Here is a 14,016-nt window from a genome sequence, read left to right as displayed (position 1 = left end):
TAATTTACTTTTGTAACTCTAGACTGTTTGTGCTAAATGCACTCAAGCCTTCTTTAAAGAGGGACTCTATTTATTTTGACCCAGACATTTCATAACCAAGTGAGCTTTATTCTACACAAAGCAAAAATGAATGTGGGTGTTAAATTCAGTTTGGTAATTGACATTTATAACCCTCAGGTTATAAATGCGTGGCAGTGACCTTCCCTGCGTTTGTTTTTTACAAACCTAGCATTCAAGATGCAATGCTTAGATTCTTTTACTAGTAAAGGGTTAATTTTTTGTCAACATTTATACACAGCCCATCATTAATATGCTGCTTACGCAAAATCAGAGATAAACAGGGTTTTGTTAAAGTTATGAAGGAGGCCACACATAAATCTTCGAAAAGATAAATAGATTTATTGCAATCAGGGGAAATCAAAGTTTCTAATATAAAGTGTGAACGTCAGATCAGGTTTAGGTGTGCACAAGTGGAAAATGTATGCCTGGTGTGAAGACAAAATGAGCTCAAAACAAAAACTATCAAGTTACCTTTTCATCAGCAATTATTCTAATTGATGGCTTTCCAGTTACTGGTCTTCATTAAGGCTGTGATTTTAAACTAATGCTTAATCCACATGTTTTCAATTATGTGTTGGACTCTTTGTTTAATCATTTTACTCTCTGGCAAGTATCTATTCACTGATTTACTTGTGTATCAGTAGTTAAACTGATACACAGGTAATTGAATGTATTGATTCAATTACTATGAACCAATACATAGTAATTGATTCAATTATTATGTATTCAGATCCTCTGTTCCTCTTTTCTCCATTTGGTCATGTTTTTCTGAGTTGTGTCATCATCATTAGTATCTTTACTTATGCTCCTCCTGTCCTTACCCCTGAATATGGGTCAAAAACAACCTCTTTCCATGACGGCATTTCAGAAACAAACAAAATAACAGATTTCTAAGTGTTTATACCACCTAAGGTTTTCATTAATTCAATACCGAGTCTGTGTATGTACATTCTCGTAAGCCATTTCTGGTGCTTTGATGTTGTTTTTCTGAATGTCCATCACCGCTCAAGTAAAAAGATGCTGTTGGTTTCAGGCTCAGTGGTGCCATCAGGGTGGCGAGCCCCTGGGACGGCGCTGGCTCAGAGGCGATGTGGTGGGTTGCTTGGTGGACATGTTCGAAGGCACCATGATGGTCACGCTCAATGGAGAGCTGCTGTTTAATGACAGAGGATCAGAGCTGGCTGCCAAGGATTTGGATGTCAGAGATGGTGTGGAAAAAATCCTTTTGCTGAAATTTGCATGCCGATCTACATACACTGACATCTACATACACTGATCCTATGTATGAAACTTTGAGGGGGAAAAACACATCACTATACATTGTTAGTAAAAAGTATTTGACCTGTTACATATTTCTCCTTTTTTGCTTTTTTTGATACCCTTCAGTATTTCTCATCATCAAACACTTTCAGAAATTTTAAGGGAAAAAGAAGCATCTCATTTCGTCAGTATGCCCCATGTAAAAAGTAATTGCCTCCTTAGCCTAATAATTGTTTGTGCCCCCATTTTTCACAACTGGTGGATTAGGTGTTTACAGTAACTGGTAATGGGTCATTTACATCATTGTTGGATAACTTTTAGAAATGTTTTATTTGATCCACAGTGGAAGGATTTCAAGCACTAGTATTTTTAGGTCATGACACAGAAGCTTGATTAGATTTAAACTAAACTCTGAGTAGACCAGGCCAACATCTTCCTAAAGAGGGCTTTTGAGTCTTTCAGAGGTGAAATTGTTGGTGGGTTTGTTTTCAACCGCTGTGGAGCTGCATTATCGCATAAGGCTGCCTGCAATTCTCCTTCAGGTTTTTGTGGTAGAGAGCAGAACTCAGGCTTCCATCATTTATGGGAATCCAGGTGTTATATTGGAGAGCGGGCAGGCTGAGGGCACAATCTTCATAGATTGTTGAGCTTTTTCAAATGTGAGGCTTAGGCTATGTGCTTTTTTTTTTGGTCAACAATAGTTTTCATCATTGTTTTTTTCTTTTTTTGCTCCCAGTGAGTTCTTAATTTTGCAATTCTGGCAGTGTTCAGACTTGGGTTTAGCCAGTTAAGCTGAACCCAAAGTTGTTTCTCACAGATAATTCAGAGTTTGACACGGGGGAAGTTATTTTTTTTACAAGGATGGGTTGCTTTGGATAACCTTTTCCACTGGTAGATGAAGATTTCTGAAAACTGAATTCACTTGTGACAAAAAATAGAAGAAATCTTTAAGAGGGTAAACACTCTCACAGAATTATAAATGTTTTTTTTTTGCTTTATCTTTAAAATAACCTGGTGAATGCTTTTTAGTCGTTTTTCCTGTTTTTCTTTTAGGCCTGTTGCCTGTGGTCAGTGTTGGGGTTAACCAGGTGGGGAGGATGAATCTGGGCCGCCAGGTGGAGACTCTGCAGTACTTTAACGTGTGTGGGCAGCAAGAAGGTTACAAACCCTTTGCCTTTAATATGACCAGAGACCCGTCTCTGTGGATGAGTTGGAAACTGCCCCAGTTTACTTCAGTTCTGCCTGATGATCACAGCTTACAGGTCAGTGCAATAGTCGGGGCACTTTTATTCACAGCAGCAAGGACCCAACATCATGGATTGTCAATACATGGTTGTCTGTGGGACCTAGCATTATATGTAGTTCTGTTGATGTTTTGATGCACAACCTTGATCCCGAAAACAATGTGCAAATCTCATTCAAGGTTACTCGACGTAGGGGCTCAATGGATTCCTTATCCAGCCTGAGGGTCTCTCAGCGGGCGTTGGTGCGACATGGTGGAGGAAGTGAGATGGGCTTTTACCGGCTCAGCATGCCCATCCAATGTGCTGCCACACTCAGAAGCCCTGCAGAGGGGGGCCTTCAAGTCCCCTCCAGCTCTCTAACTCCAAGTTCAGGTTTGGAGGCATTGCCCGCAGAGAGGACTCCCACAGATAACATTGTGTCTAGTGCAACACATGAAAACCAGTGACCCATTGAGTGAAATACTGCAAATTGTGTATGGGATTCAGCCGCAATTATCCAGATTTATCCCCACCGCCCCCGTCCAGATCGGCGATATTCTGCTATCATGACCTTCATGGATTGTTCTGGTTAAGCTCCCCGGGGCCAAGCTGTAATTAACGCCTGTTGTCTTTCAGTGAGGAAGGAGCTGGAGGACACAGACTCTGACTTTGAAGTTCTGATGAAGTCAGCACGCAGCTTCGCCGGCTCAAGAGATGAGCTGGACCACAAGGATCACAGTCAGGACAAAACATCTAAACTGAAACAGCGGTAGGCGATGGAGAGTAAAAAAACAACAATAAAAAAGGAACTCATTGTGAAATTTTTGAAAAGAAATAAAAAAATAAAAAAAACCGAATAAAAACTGTCAATTTAAATTCTGTGGGAAAGAAAAACAAGGAATATGCAGGGATATTAAGAGCAATACCCCAGTGAGTAGCTTCGCTCAAGAATGAAACACAGCTAAACAAAAGAACCTCTTGGCCAGGACAACTTTCTATACGAAAGAAATAAGATGGTGCACAGACTTAATGGCAGCAGTAACTATATTCAGCAGACAGAGCCAACAAAACAAAGAACCATGAGGCTAGAAGGTATAAGCAGACCCAGGTAAGAAGCAGGGGGTCAGGGCTCATTTCTATACAGAAGAAAAACTTAAATCTAGCAGTAGCTCTGTCAAATATTCCATACAGGAAAGCTCTGCAACTGAACATGGAAAGACTGGGTCAGGTGTCTCTTCTGTGGAAATAATAGAGAGAACAAAGATAATGGTAGAAAAAGAAAAGTCACCTATCATAACTAAGTGAAATGGCTCAATAAAACCAAAATCACTCTACCTGTAATCTATAAATGTATAGGCATCCATGTACTCAATATGTATGCCATAAATGTTTATTTAGGCAGAATGATAATGTTCTTATGCTTTCAAACCATTTCAGTGTCTGCTGTGTTATTACAATAATATTAGCAACCCGTTATAATACATTTTCAGATTGAATAGGAGGGGAAAGTTAGAAAAATGTAATGCATTTGAAGAAACAATGGTGGGAAACAGACACTGCATAACCCTGTTCACGTTCTGTTATCTGAAAGGTTCATGATGAAAAGGACTAAACCAGGCTTAGTCAGCAGCAACTCCTCTGCACGGCTTCTAGAAGACGTTATTGTTGAAAAGGATAACTACGATCACCTTATCCAGAGCTCCAGAGTAAGATTTTCTCATTATCTCATTTCATCACAACCACTTCATTGCACTACACATGGCTGGTGCTAATTAAATGTGTGTTTTTTTTAATTTTATTTATTTATTTCTGCAATTTCTGAAAGGATTGCATTGTCAGTCTTCTATCCTAGAGTGGGGAAAAAAATCTAATAATTTGTTACACAAAGCTTGTGCACTTGCAGTGCGCCGTGGTCCTTCTCTAATTATCAGCCACAATAATTCGAAACATCCAAAAACATGATTTAAATGTCAAACCGAGACACTCAATGACCTCTTTGTTACAGTATTATTATGCAGTGAGGATTCTTCCTGGCCAGGAGCCGTTCAGTGTGTGGATAGGCTGGGTGACCTCTGACTTTCATCACCACGGCTCAACGTTTGACACGGACAGCGTTGGCACAGTAACTGTCACCCTTGGCGATGACAGTGGCAAAGTTCAAGAAAGGTTAATGTGCACAAAGACGGTTAACATATTTTTGTGTCTACTTGTTCTTGTCAGGTTAAAATCCCGCTTGGCTGCAATAATTTTAATGTTCTATCTGAATTAGACATGTTGCAGCCAGGCTGCTAATTGAATGTTTTTGAATCCTTGCAGTGTGAAGCGAAGCAACTGTTTCGTGGTTTGTGCTGGAGAAGCTACAGGCTTGTCTCAGAGCCGTCGGAGTGCGGGGTTGGAAATTGGCTGCTTGATTGACACAGCGACCGGACTTCTCACTTTCACTTCTAACGGCATTGAGATGTCGACTTTCTTCCAAGTATGTCCAACAAAGTTGAGTTAAACTGTGGTGAACCTACTGTGTATGTATTCAGCCCTGGTGTCAATACTTTGCAAAGCTGCCTTTCGCAGCAACAGGGAGCACCTTGAAGCATTTTATTAATTGGATACAAGTGTGTACTTTGACTAGGCCATTCTATCAATTTATTATGCTTTGACCTACAACTATTAGATCAAAGTATATGATCTAATAGTAAGTTTCTAGTTGTGGGCTTACTGGGTGGTGAACTGGTATTTGCTTAGGGTTGTTCCATCTTTGTGTCTGCAGCATTAGTTTCTACTCACAATTGTCCTCAAAGAAACTTTTGATGTCTTCATTGAACAGCTCTGCTAGTGTTGAGATTATTACAGTATTGACTAATAATCCCAGTATTATCGTGCAACATGGAGTTGCACAGAATTTTTGTTAATATGGATAATTTTCCAAGAAACTATATATGTTTTGTTGTTAATATACTCGGTATTTTAATGGGCAAACATAAGCATTGGAAATCAGAAAATTCAAACTGTTTTCCCCAAATGTTCACGGTTTACATTATTTACACAAAGAACACATTGTTCCCCTCTAATCAGCTGGAGGCTGGTACCAAGCTGTTTCCGGCTGTTTTTGTCAAGCCCACCACCACCAACATGTTCCAGTTCGAACTGGAAAGCATCCAGGTGACGAAGCTTTTATCAATCATAAATGTAAAGTTTTTGATGGTTGTTCATGTAAAACTTGAAATGGTAAAATTAAATTTAGTGATGCATTTTTTGTCTTCTTCAAGAATGCCATGCCCTTGTCATCAGCTTTCCTTCGCGGTCAGAGAAGGAATCCGAGTCCTCAGTGCCCTCCAAGGTTTCAGGTTCAGTATTTGAAACCAGTGACCTGGACAAGAGTACCAGACGGTGGATTAAAGGTGTTTGTTGATTGGCCTGATGAACACCATGGTTGGAGAGTCCAGTGCTTTGACCCCCAACAAGTGATGACCCTTCAGATTCCTGAAGAAAAAAGAGAAAAAAAAAAAAAAAAAAAAAAAAAACACTTTATACTCGTGTTTACAGATAAACATTTCTATGATCTCAGATTTTATGTATACATTTTCTATTTTATTAGTGTTGCTTCATTGCATTAAATATTCTAAAATCACTCATCCTCTAGTTTTAATTAGATTTTAAGAAAGCAGAACCTGTGAAGTTGCCTTTAATTTTTTTTCATGGCATTCGTGCAGATGTGTTGACATTTTGGAGCTGTCCGAGCTCGACGACCTCCTCTCTTTTCATCAAAATGTCCTCTTGCTCTACTGCTCTCTCTGTGCCCTGGGTAACACCAGAGTTTGCCACGCTCTCTGCAGTCATGTTGACCAGTCGCAGATCCTTTATGCTATTCAGAATCCTCACCTCGCAGGGCCGCTCCGCTTGGCATATTATCAGCTCTTTATTCAGGTACCGGCCGTGTGGATTAAAAACAAATGGCGGAACCAAAACCAATGTATTCATTAGCTTTTACACTTCTTTCCTCCAGGTCTATCTAAGCAGTCACACCACAGCATGCCTCACGATGAACCATGAATACATCATCCCAATGACGGACCAGACCGCACAAGCCTCATTTTATCTCGGCCCTGTCGTTGGCGTTTCAGACGGAGGGAATGGTCAAACACCAGAGGGCACTTGTAGAAGCACATGCCTTAAACCACAGATGTGTTTTTCATCTCCTTGTTTTGTCAGGGGTGATGGGATGGAAGCAGAAGGTGCGGTTGAAATAGCCTGCCCAGACAGCCCAGAAATCCCTCTGGACACTCTGAGGAATTTGACAGCGGACATGCTGACTGCCGGGGTTGTGGCTGTCGGTCAAGCAGTGAGGGATCCTGCGGGAGGCAGTGTTGAACTGTTGCTCGTACCCCTTTTAAGATTGTTTTACAACCTTCTGGTCATGGGGGTGTTTGAGGACGAAGACCTTGTGAGGGTGCTTAGGCTAATTGAACCGAATGTCTTCTCCAAAAATGTCAAAACCGTTGAGGAAGCCAAGGATGGAAAACAAAGAGGAGAAAGCATCAACATAAAAGATGATGCCATTAAACAAGGACTTCTTCAAATGGAGCTTCCAGAGCCTGTCCAACTAGAGGTGGTTAAATACTCCCCTTTTTCTTTCTAATAAATATAATTTTGTTTGAGCAAATTGTGATACTAAGTTGCTTTGAGTAGGTAAACCTTTCATTGCCATGCAAGTAGTCATCCCACTTAAAAACTTTCACATTTTGTGACCTTACAACTAAAAATGATGACGCATTTTATTAAGATTTTATGTTTCAGACCAAACCAGAAAATGGATAAATAAAAAATGTGTAAAGTTTAAAGAAAATAACACATCATTTCACTTCAAGTTAAGCTTGAAATTCTCAACAGGATTTAGGTTTGAACTTTGACTGGGCCATTTTAACATATGGAACTGAACCAGTGCTTTTTAAACTTCCCGTAGCAAGTACCAGGTACAGTAATACTTTGATAATTTGACCACAAAAATTTTATATTAAATTATGCGCAGATGCTCTTTATTAACTTATTAGGTGACTTTTGAAGTCAGTTAGTGCTTTGAATTTTATTTAGGAGTATTAGAGTAAACAAAGGTAATTACAAGGCCGTATTTTTAGAATTTTACTATCCACAATATTCACCGTTATGTAAATTGTGTTGGTCTATAACATAAAATACCAAGACAACATATTGAAGTTTGTGCCTTTAACATTACACAATGTAAAAAAAAAAAAGTTAAATGGGTACAATAACTTCTGAAAGTACTATAACTGAAGAAACATTCCCACATTTTCTCTTTTTAGCTCTGTCATCTGCTGTCCTACCTGTGTGACTGCCAGGTGCGACACAGAGTCGAAGCAGTGACTGCATTCTCTGGAAACTTTGTGCGTCAGCTGCAGGAGAACCAGCGATTTCGCTACACTCAGGTCATGCAGGCACTCAACATGTCTGCAGCACTGACCGCTCGCAAAACCAAGGAGTTCCGACTTCCTCCGCAAGAGCAGGTTAAATAGACCTACACAGTTATAGATGCATTACTGGACTGCAAAGAAATAATCAACATTTTTTATTTATTTATTTATTTTTTTTCAGAATTTTTTAAAATGAGGTCTTGTTAGAAGATAAGTGGTTATTATCAGCAGTCGAATTCTGGGGTCTTCATTTAGCATAAATCCAAACCGGTTAGTTCTGGAGATAGCAGCTGATCTGACAGGGGCCAGTATGAACTTCAATCACCTTAAAACAACTCAAACCACGAACAACACGTAGAGCATTTCTAGTCTTTGCAAACCGTCAGATAGATGTAAAGGTAGCATACAAAGAAAATGTATTGCGGTGATCCAAGCTATCAATATTTTATTGACTTTTCTCCTTACCTTTCTGTTGACTCTGACCAGGAATGCTTTCCATTTTCAGTTTCTAGACATAAATATCTGTTTCTTGTTTATGAAATCATTTAATTACCTTCCAGTCAAAATTATAATATGGATTAAAAGTTCATAAAAAAATCCACATACACAAAGTCCTAAGATTCCTAAGATTTGACTCTGTAAAGATTTGTGATTGCAGTCATCGTCACCATTCCTACCTGCCTGAGTGACTCTGACTATTATGAGATGCTAGACGTTTACTCTCGCTCCATCTACCAGAAAAGCCATCAGCTTCAAGTTGGATTTATACTAAATGAAGATGTGAAGAAAGATATTTACTGTCACTTCAAGATTTCTGAACTATCCCTTTAAACAACACACGCTGAATCCTTGTAGTTCACAGAATTGTTGTTGATATTTTTCACAAAATTTCTCACCGTGAAAAGATCAATTTGCTGCTGAGCTTCAGAGAAGATGAGCAACAGGAGAACTGTCCGTGTCCGGTCGAACTCCAGCAGCTCCTGCGCGACTTTCATCACCTCCTCAACACACACTGTGGTACTAACATTGCTTATCTTTCAGATATTAAGTCATGAGACAATGAAATCCTCGTAGAGGACACTTACTCTGATTGCCTCACAAATCCCACCAATTTCCTTTTATTTGCTGTCTTATCCAGGCACTAAAACGGTCCCAGACTCTGAGGAGGAAGATGATACCAAGATGTCTTTGAAAGATCGACTATTCAGTCGAGCAGCGAAAGCAGTTGGACTTAAAAAGAAACCTGATGAAGTGGAGAAATATAAATCACCCAAACTCAGTAAGTGTGCCTTATTTTTTTAAACATTTTAAAGTATGAAAGACTTTCCTTTTTTTTTTTTTTACTAAATCAAACATTTGATCTTCTGTGTTCCAGAAGATCAGTCGTCGTGTTTATCAGGCAAAAAAAAAAAAAAAGTGTAGTGTTTTGGGAAACTGAACGAGTCTAAAGTACTAGCTATTAGCATTTTCTTTTTAAATGCCTTAAGGTTCCACATCCCCAGCTTTTATCAACACTCCTCATTTCCTGACATGTCTGCAGAGTCCCTCAGAAGGCTAATTTCTGATATGACAGTGTGCTGGGCTCAGGAGAGAGAGATAGAAGACCCTGAACTGGTCAGGGCTATCTTCACCTTGCTACACCGCCAGTATCAGGGCCTCGAGGGCCAAATGGAAGGGTCGCTCTCAAAGGCATACGCTATCAGCCAGTCGTCCGTGGAGGACACCATGGCACTCCTGTCCTCTCTGGGCCAAATTCGTTCTCTCCTGAGTGTCCGCATGGGGAAAGAAGAAGAGAAGCTGATGATTAGAAAACTAGGGTATGGTATTGTTGCCTCTAGTGAGCCATAATCCTTACCGTGTGTTCTGTAATGACTTTTTTTTTTTTTTGTATATGTTGCAGAGATATTATGAATAATAAAGTTTTCTACCAACATCCCAATTTAATGAGATCTTTGGGCATGCATGAGACGGTGATGGAGGTGATGGTTCATGTTCTGGGAGAAGGGGAGTCTAAGGTGAGATCAACAGCAAAAGTTAACACTTTCTCTTTTTTACATATTTTGAAGAAAAAGGTAAATCGATCCTCTTTATACTTCCTAAATTTCTCTGTTTCAGGAGATTACCTTCCCCAAGATGGTAGCCAGTTGCTGTCGATTCCTCTGTTACTTTTGTCGTATCAGTCGTCACAATCAGGGAGCGCTGTTCGACCGGCTCTCATACTTACTGGAAAACAGCAGAGTTGGGCTAGGTATGTTGCAAGGCAGACTTGACCACCTTGACGGGCTACGATTTCAGTTTGAATTGTTCAAGCATTTTGTCTCCTCAGCTTCACCGTCCATGCGTGGCTCCACTCCTCTTGATGTGGCAGCAGCCTCTGTTATGGATAATAACGAGCTGGCTTTATCGCTGAAGGAAGCTGACCTAGAGAAGGTGCAAAACTACAATTTAGTAGGAATCTTAAAGATGTGTAAGTCAATTGAATCAACAATTCACAAACAACTTTTAATGCTATAATCTGACCTGCTGTCCAGGTTGTTCAGTACCTTGCTGGGTGTGGTCTCCAGAGCTGTTCGCTGCTACTGGCTAAAGGCTACACTGATATTGGATGGAACCCTGTGGAGGGAGAACGCTATGTGGATTTTTTACGGTTTGCTGTGTTCTGCAATGGTATGTTTGCACAATTAGAGGGTGAAAAAAAAAAGGTTCTCTCAGTTGTAATCTGTAATATTTATTATTCGTCATGGATGGTGATCAAGGAATATTGGAGGAGACAGTCGCAGTACACAAAGAATTGCTTGTTTAAAAGCAATCCAATTTGGGTAATTATGCCAAACCCGCTCATGGGTCAAATACAGTCTGAACCAAACCAGATTGATTCAACAGAACCAGGTTTGACCCAGAAGACAACTGGTCTTAATTTTTATTCCAAAACATGGTTCTAATTGATACCTAATAGTTGGATTGGATAAAATAAATGAGAAATTCATCCATCTTTCATACCAACTAAATCCTTGTTAGTCATGTAAGAACTGGTACCTTCGTCCAGCAGTGAATGAACGGTAATTACCATGTAATTATATGGTAATTACCACACTCCCAAAGATGAGCAACTTGTGTTCCCATATTTTAAAACTGCTTGGGTCACTGTCTCACTGAAAAATAAGAGTCGCAAAAATCTGCACAAGGAATTAAGATAAAACAATTGGCTTCATGTCTAAGGCTCAAAATAGAATAAACTGAAACAGCAACTAGTGAGTGTTTTATGAGAGGGATAAGGTTGATAAGAAATGTTTCGCCATTTTGATATCCTGAGATCTTGTGGCTCAAGACTTCCCTGTGCCGCTCCTCAATATGTATAACTGCAAAAAAAATAAAATAAAAATCTGTGTTCACTTTGTGAACGGTTTGTGAACTTTTGCTTACTGTTGTGATATACAAAGAGTAATATTACTACTCAAGAGGCAGCAAAACTACTTCTTGAGTGGTAAAACTACACACCTTCCTCCCAACAGCATAAACCCAGCTTTTGGGAGGAAAGAAATAACTAAAAAGTAATAAGAAAAAATAAACATCAGCCATCAGAATCTGAATGAAGAAAATAGAACATGAAAATGGATAATGAAAGTAGTGCATAGTGCTTTTATTACAAACAACAGCTTTACTTATGAAATAAATGTACTTGTGTTTGTTCAAGCATTCATTAATGCTTTTACTGCATACAATGCACAGGATAATAATTGCTTGTAGAACCTGAAGAATTTCGCTTCTGTGCAAAGAGCAAAACACAAAGCCTGAAAGCCACAAATAGCCGCTTCATTTCATGTTCCCCATTATCTTCGACATTTGGAACAGAGGTAATTCATTCTGCTATTGATTATCTTTTTTCTGAACCAGTGCCTAAAAGTCATCTCTACAAATTGCCCTTGAGGTTGTTTACCATTCAGCCAAATGGCTTTCTGTTTGGCTCGTCTCTCTGTAATTTAAGGTTTCACCTCTTATCTAAAGTCTTCACTTTGTACTCTGTTAATAGAATATGATTATGTTGTGATTGTCTTTCTGCTTCTGTTTACCAGTTTTCTGTCCAATAAATACAATGAACACATTCTTATAGTAAAAGTAAATGCTGGAGAATAAGCATTAACCATATAGACAGGCTAAAGTTTTTTACAGCAATTCAAAATATCATTATTGTTTACTTTTTTCCTTCACCTTGTGTGCTTTTCTCCCCACAGGCGAGAGTGTAGAGGAAAATGCATATGTGGTTTTGAGGTTGCTGATCCGTCGGCCTGAGTGCTTCGGCCCTGCGCTCAGAGGAGACGGGGGAGACGGGCTGCTAGCCGCCATGAAGGAAGCCATCAGCATCTCTCAGGACCCATCTATGGACGGACCGTTCCCCACTCAGCACCCCAGCAAAACAACGTCTGTATCACACATATGCAGACACGTGACGGATAATCTAAAATTCAAATAACGTGTCACGCATTTAATGGCACCACAGAAAAAAAGTCTGTCTAAAAAACTGAAAGCTTTTGTTTTTTTTCAATGTCTGAGTGTTTGACATTGAGGCTTTTGTGAGTGATTGATTCCTGCTATAGGGATGGAGTCCACAGCAACGAGGACGACCTTATTCACATGGGGCACGCCATCATGACCTTCTACTCGGCACTTATTGACTTACTGGGACGCTGTGCTCCAGAGATGCATGTAAGTAGTTTTGGTTTTTCTGCCATAGCACAGAAAAAAACAGAAAAATTATATATATATATATATATATATATATATATATTTTTGGAAAATGCCTATTCTTATACCACACAGCATATGACATACACTTAAAGACATATAGCAAAAAAAAAAAAAAAACTGCCTTGCTGATGGTTAAAAGATAAAATAATTTTAATGGCATAATTAGTATTTCTGACTAAAGTATTTTTTTTTTTTTTTTTGCCTAAAACGTCTTTTGGATGTGGGAGAGAGTTTTTTTTTTTTTTTTTTTTTTTGTCTTTTAACAAAATTACTTTTGGCAAAAAAATGGCTTGGGCCATTATTGTATGAATGTGACAATGTGCTTTTGTCTGATTTGCCAATAAATTGTGAAAGGTTTTGTAAAACTAGGTGAGACTTCATTTGCTTTTGTCCGGCTGATGGGTAGTGGCTGGAAAAATGTTTTCCTGTATACTCAACAATATATTTCTTCTTAATAATTTCTTGTAGTAGCAGGACACCACCCAGAAATTAGCATTAAAATAATTAAATAATAGTAATTTAAGGATGATCATGAATTGCTTTTAGACTTTCGTGAGATTGAATTCATTTGAAATCTTACAAAACAATGATCACAATTATTATTAGACATACATTTAAAAAAAATAAACATGCACTAATAATTTAATGCATGTAGTGTACAGGATATGTACAGCAGAATATGCGAGTGTATTTGATTTTGTGTTGGTGAATATCTTGACTTACCAGATGTTCTCCTTTTTGAACTGTTGATCAGTTAATTCAGGGCGGCAAAGGAGAAGCCATTCGCATCAGGGCCATCCTGAGATCTCTCATCCCAGTTCAGGATCTTGAAGGAGTCATCAGCATCTGCTTTCGACTCCCATCTGTGTCAGAAGGTTAAACACGCTGAATTAGACCATCTTGACATGCATTACGAGTTTGTGTGACCACTTTTGGCAGCGTTGCCTTGCTTTACTGTTTTAGGAGATTAAAGCTTCAGGATAAAATATAAAAATTTTCATCTTGGTCTGGATGGGTCAAACATAAATGACATAAGTCTTAGTCAAGTGTGCAACACTGCGCCACAAAGAGTTATTGAAAATATCTTAACAAGTGACTTGATCTTTTTAACATTTGTTTTACTCATTTTTAAGCTGGAAATATTGCATTTGATTCTGATTTGAATGCTGGGCTGCCTGATTTTTTTTTTTTTTTTTTTTTTTTTTTTTTTTTTTGGGGTTGCCCCTTTCCTTTTTTTTTTTTTTTTTTTTTTTATTTTTTTTTTTTTTTTTTTTTTTTATGGGGGTTGCCCCTTTCCTTTTTTT

The 14,016-nt window shown here is 38.8% G+C and overlaps 1 protein-coding gene across 1 annotated transcript in view; it reads left to right on the top strand.

The window, feature by feature from the left end:
• LOC106934571 (ryanodine receptor 2-like) overlaps positions 1-14,016 on the top strand; it is a 75,281-nt gene that overhangs the window by 18,921 nt on the left and 42,344 nt on the right. Inside the window, exons 27-48 of the mRNA XM_015014560.1 lie at positions 1,094-1,268; positions 2,374-2,582; positions 2,744-2,936; positions 3,180-3,312; positions 4,135-4,249; positions 4,549-4,709; positions 4,860-5,019; positions 5,613-5,699; positions 5,807-6,029; positions 6,247-6,464; positions 6,544-7,146; positions 7,859-8,059; positions 8,872-8,983; positions 9,105-9,245; positions 9,507-9,783; positions 9,867-9,981; positions 10,082-10,214; positions 10,293-10,396; positions 10,498-10,633; positions 12,199-12,385; positions 12,562-12,670; positions 13,467-13,587. Coding sequence (XP_014870046.1) covers positions 1,094-1,268; positions 2,374-2,582; positions 2,744-2,936; positions 3,180-3,312; positions 4,135-4,249; positions 4,549-4,709; positions 4,860-5,019; positions 5,613-5,699; positions 5,807-6,029; positions 6,247-6,464; positions 6,544-7,146; positions 7,859-8,059; positions 8,872-8,983; positions 9,105-9,245; positions 9,507-9,783; positions 9,867-9,981; positions 10,082-10,214; positions 10,293-10,396; positions 10,498-10,633; positions 12,199-12,385; positions 12,562-12,670; positions 13,467-13,587 — 3,913 coding nt within the window. The remainder of the gene's footprint in view (positions 1-1,093; positions 1,269-2,373; positions 2,583-2,743; positions 2,937-3,179; positions 3,313-4,134; positions 4,250-4,548; positions 4,710-4,859; positions 5,020-5,612; positions 5,700-5,806; positions 6,030-6,246; positions 6,465-6,543; positions 7,147-7,858; positions 8,060-8,871; positions 8,984-9,104; positions 9,246-9,506; positions 9,784-9,866; positions 9,982-10,081; positions 10,215-10,292; positions 10,397-10,497; positions 10,634-12,198; positions 12,386-12,561; positions 12,671-13,466; positions 13,588-14,016) is intronic.

Source organism: Poecilia latipinna, unplaced genomic scaffold (genome assembly GCF_001443285.1).
Source record: "Poecilia latipinna isolate Pla-1442-1.1 unplaced genomic scaffold, P_latipinna-1.0 Scaffold69, whole genome shotgun sequence".
Lineage (NCBI taxonomy): Eukaryota > Metazoa > Chordata > Actinopteri > Cyprinodontiformes > Poeciliidae > Poecilia > Poecilia latipinna.
The sequence above is the reverse complement of the archived record's forward strand: the minus strand, read 5'-3'. Positions and strand labels throughout refer to the sequence as shown.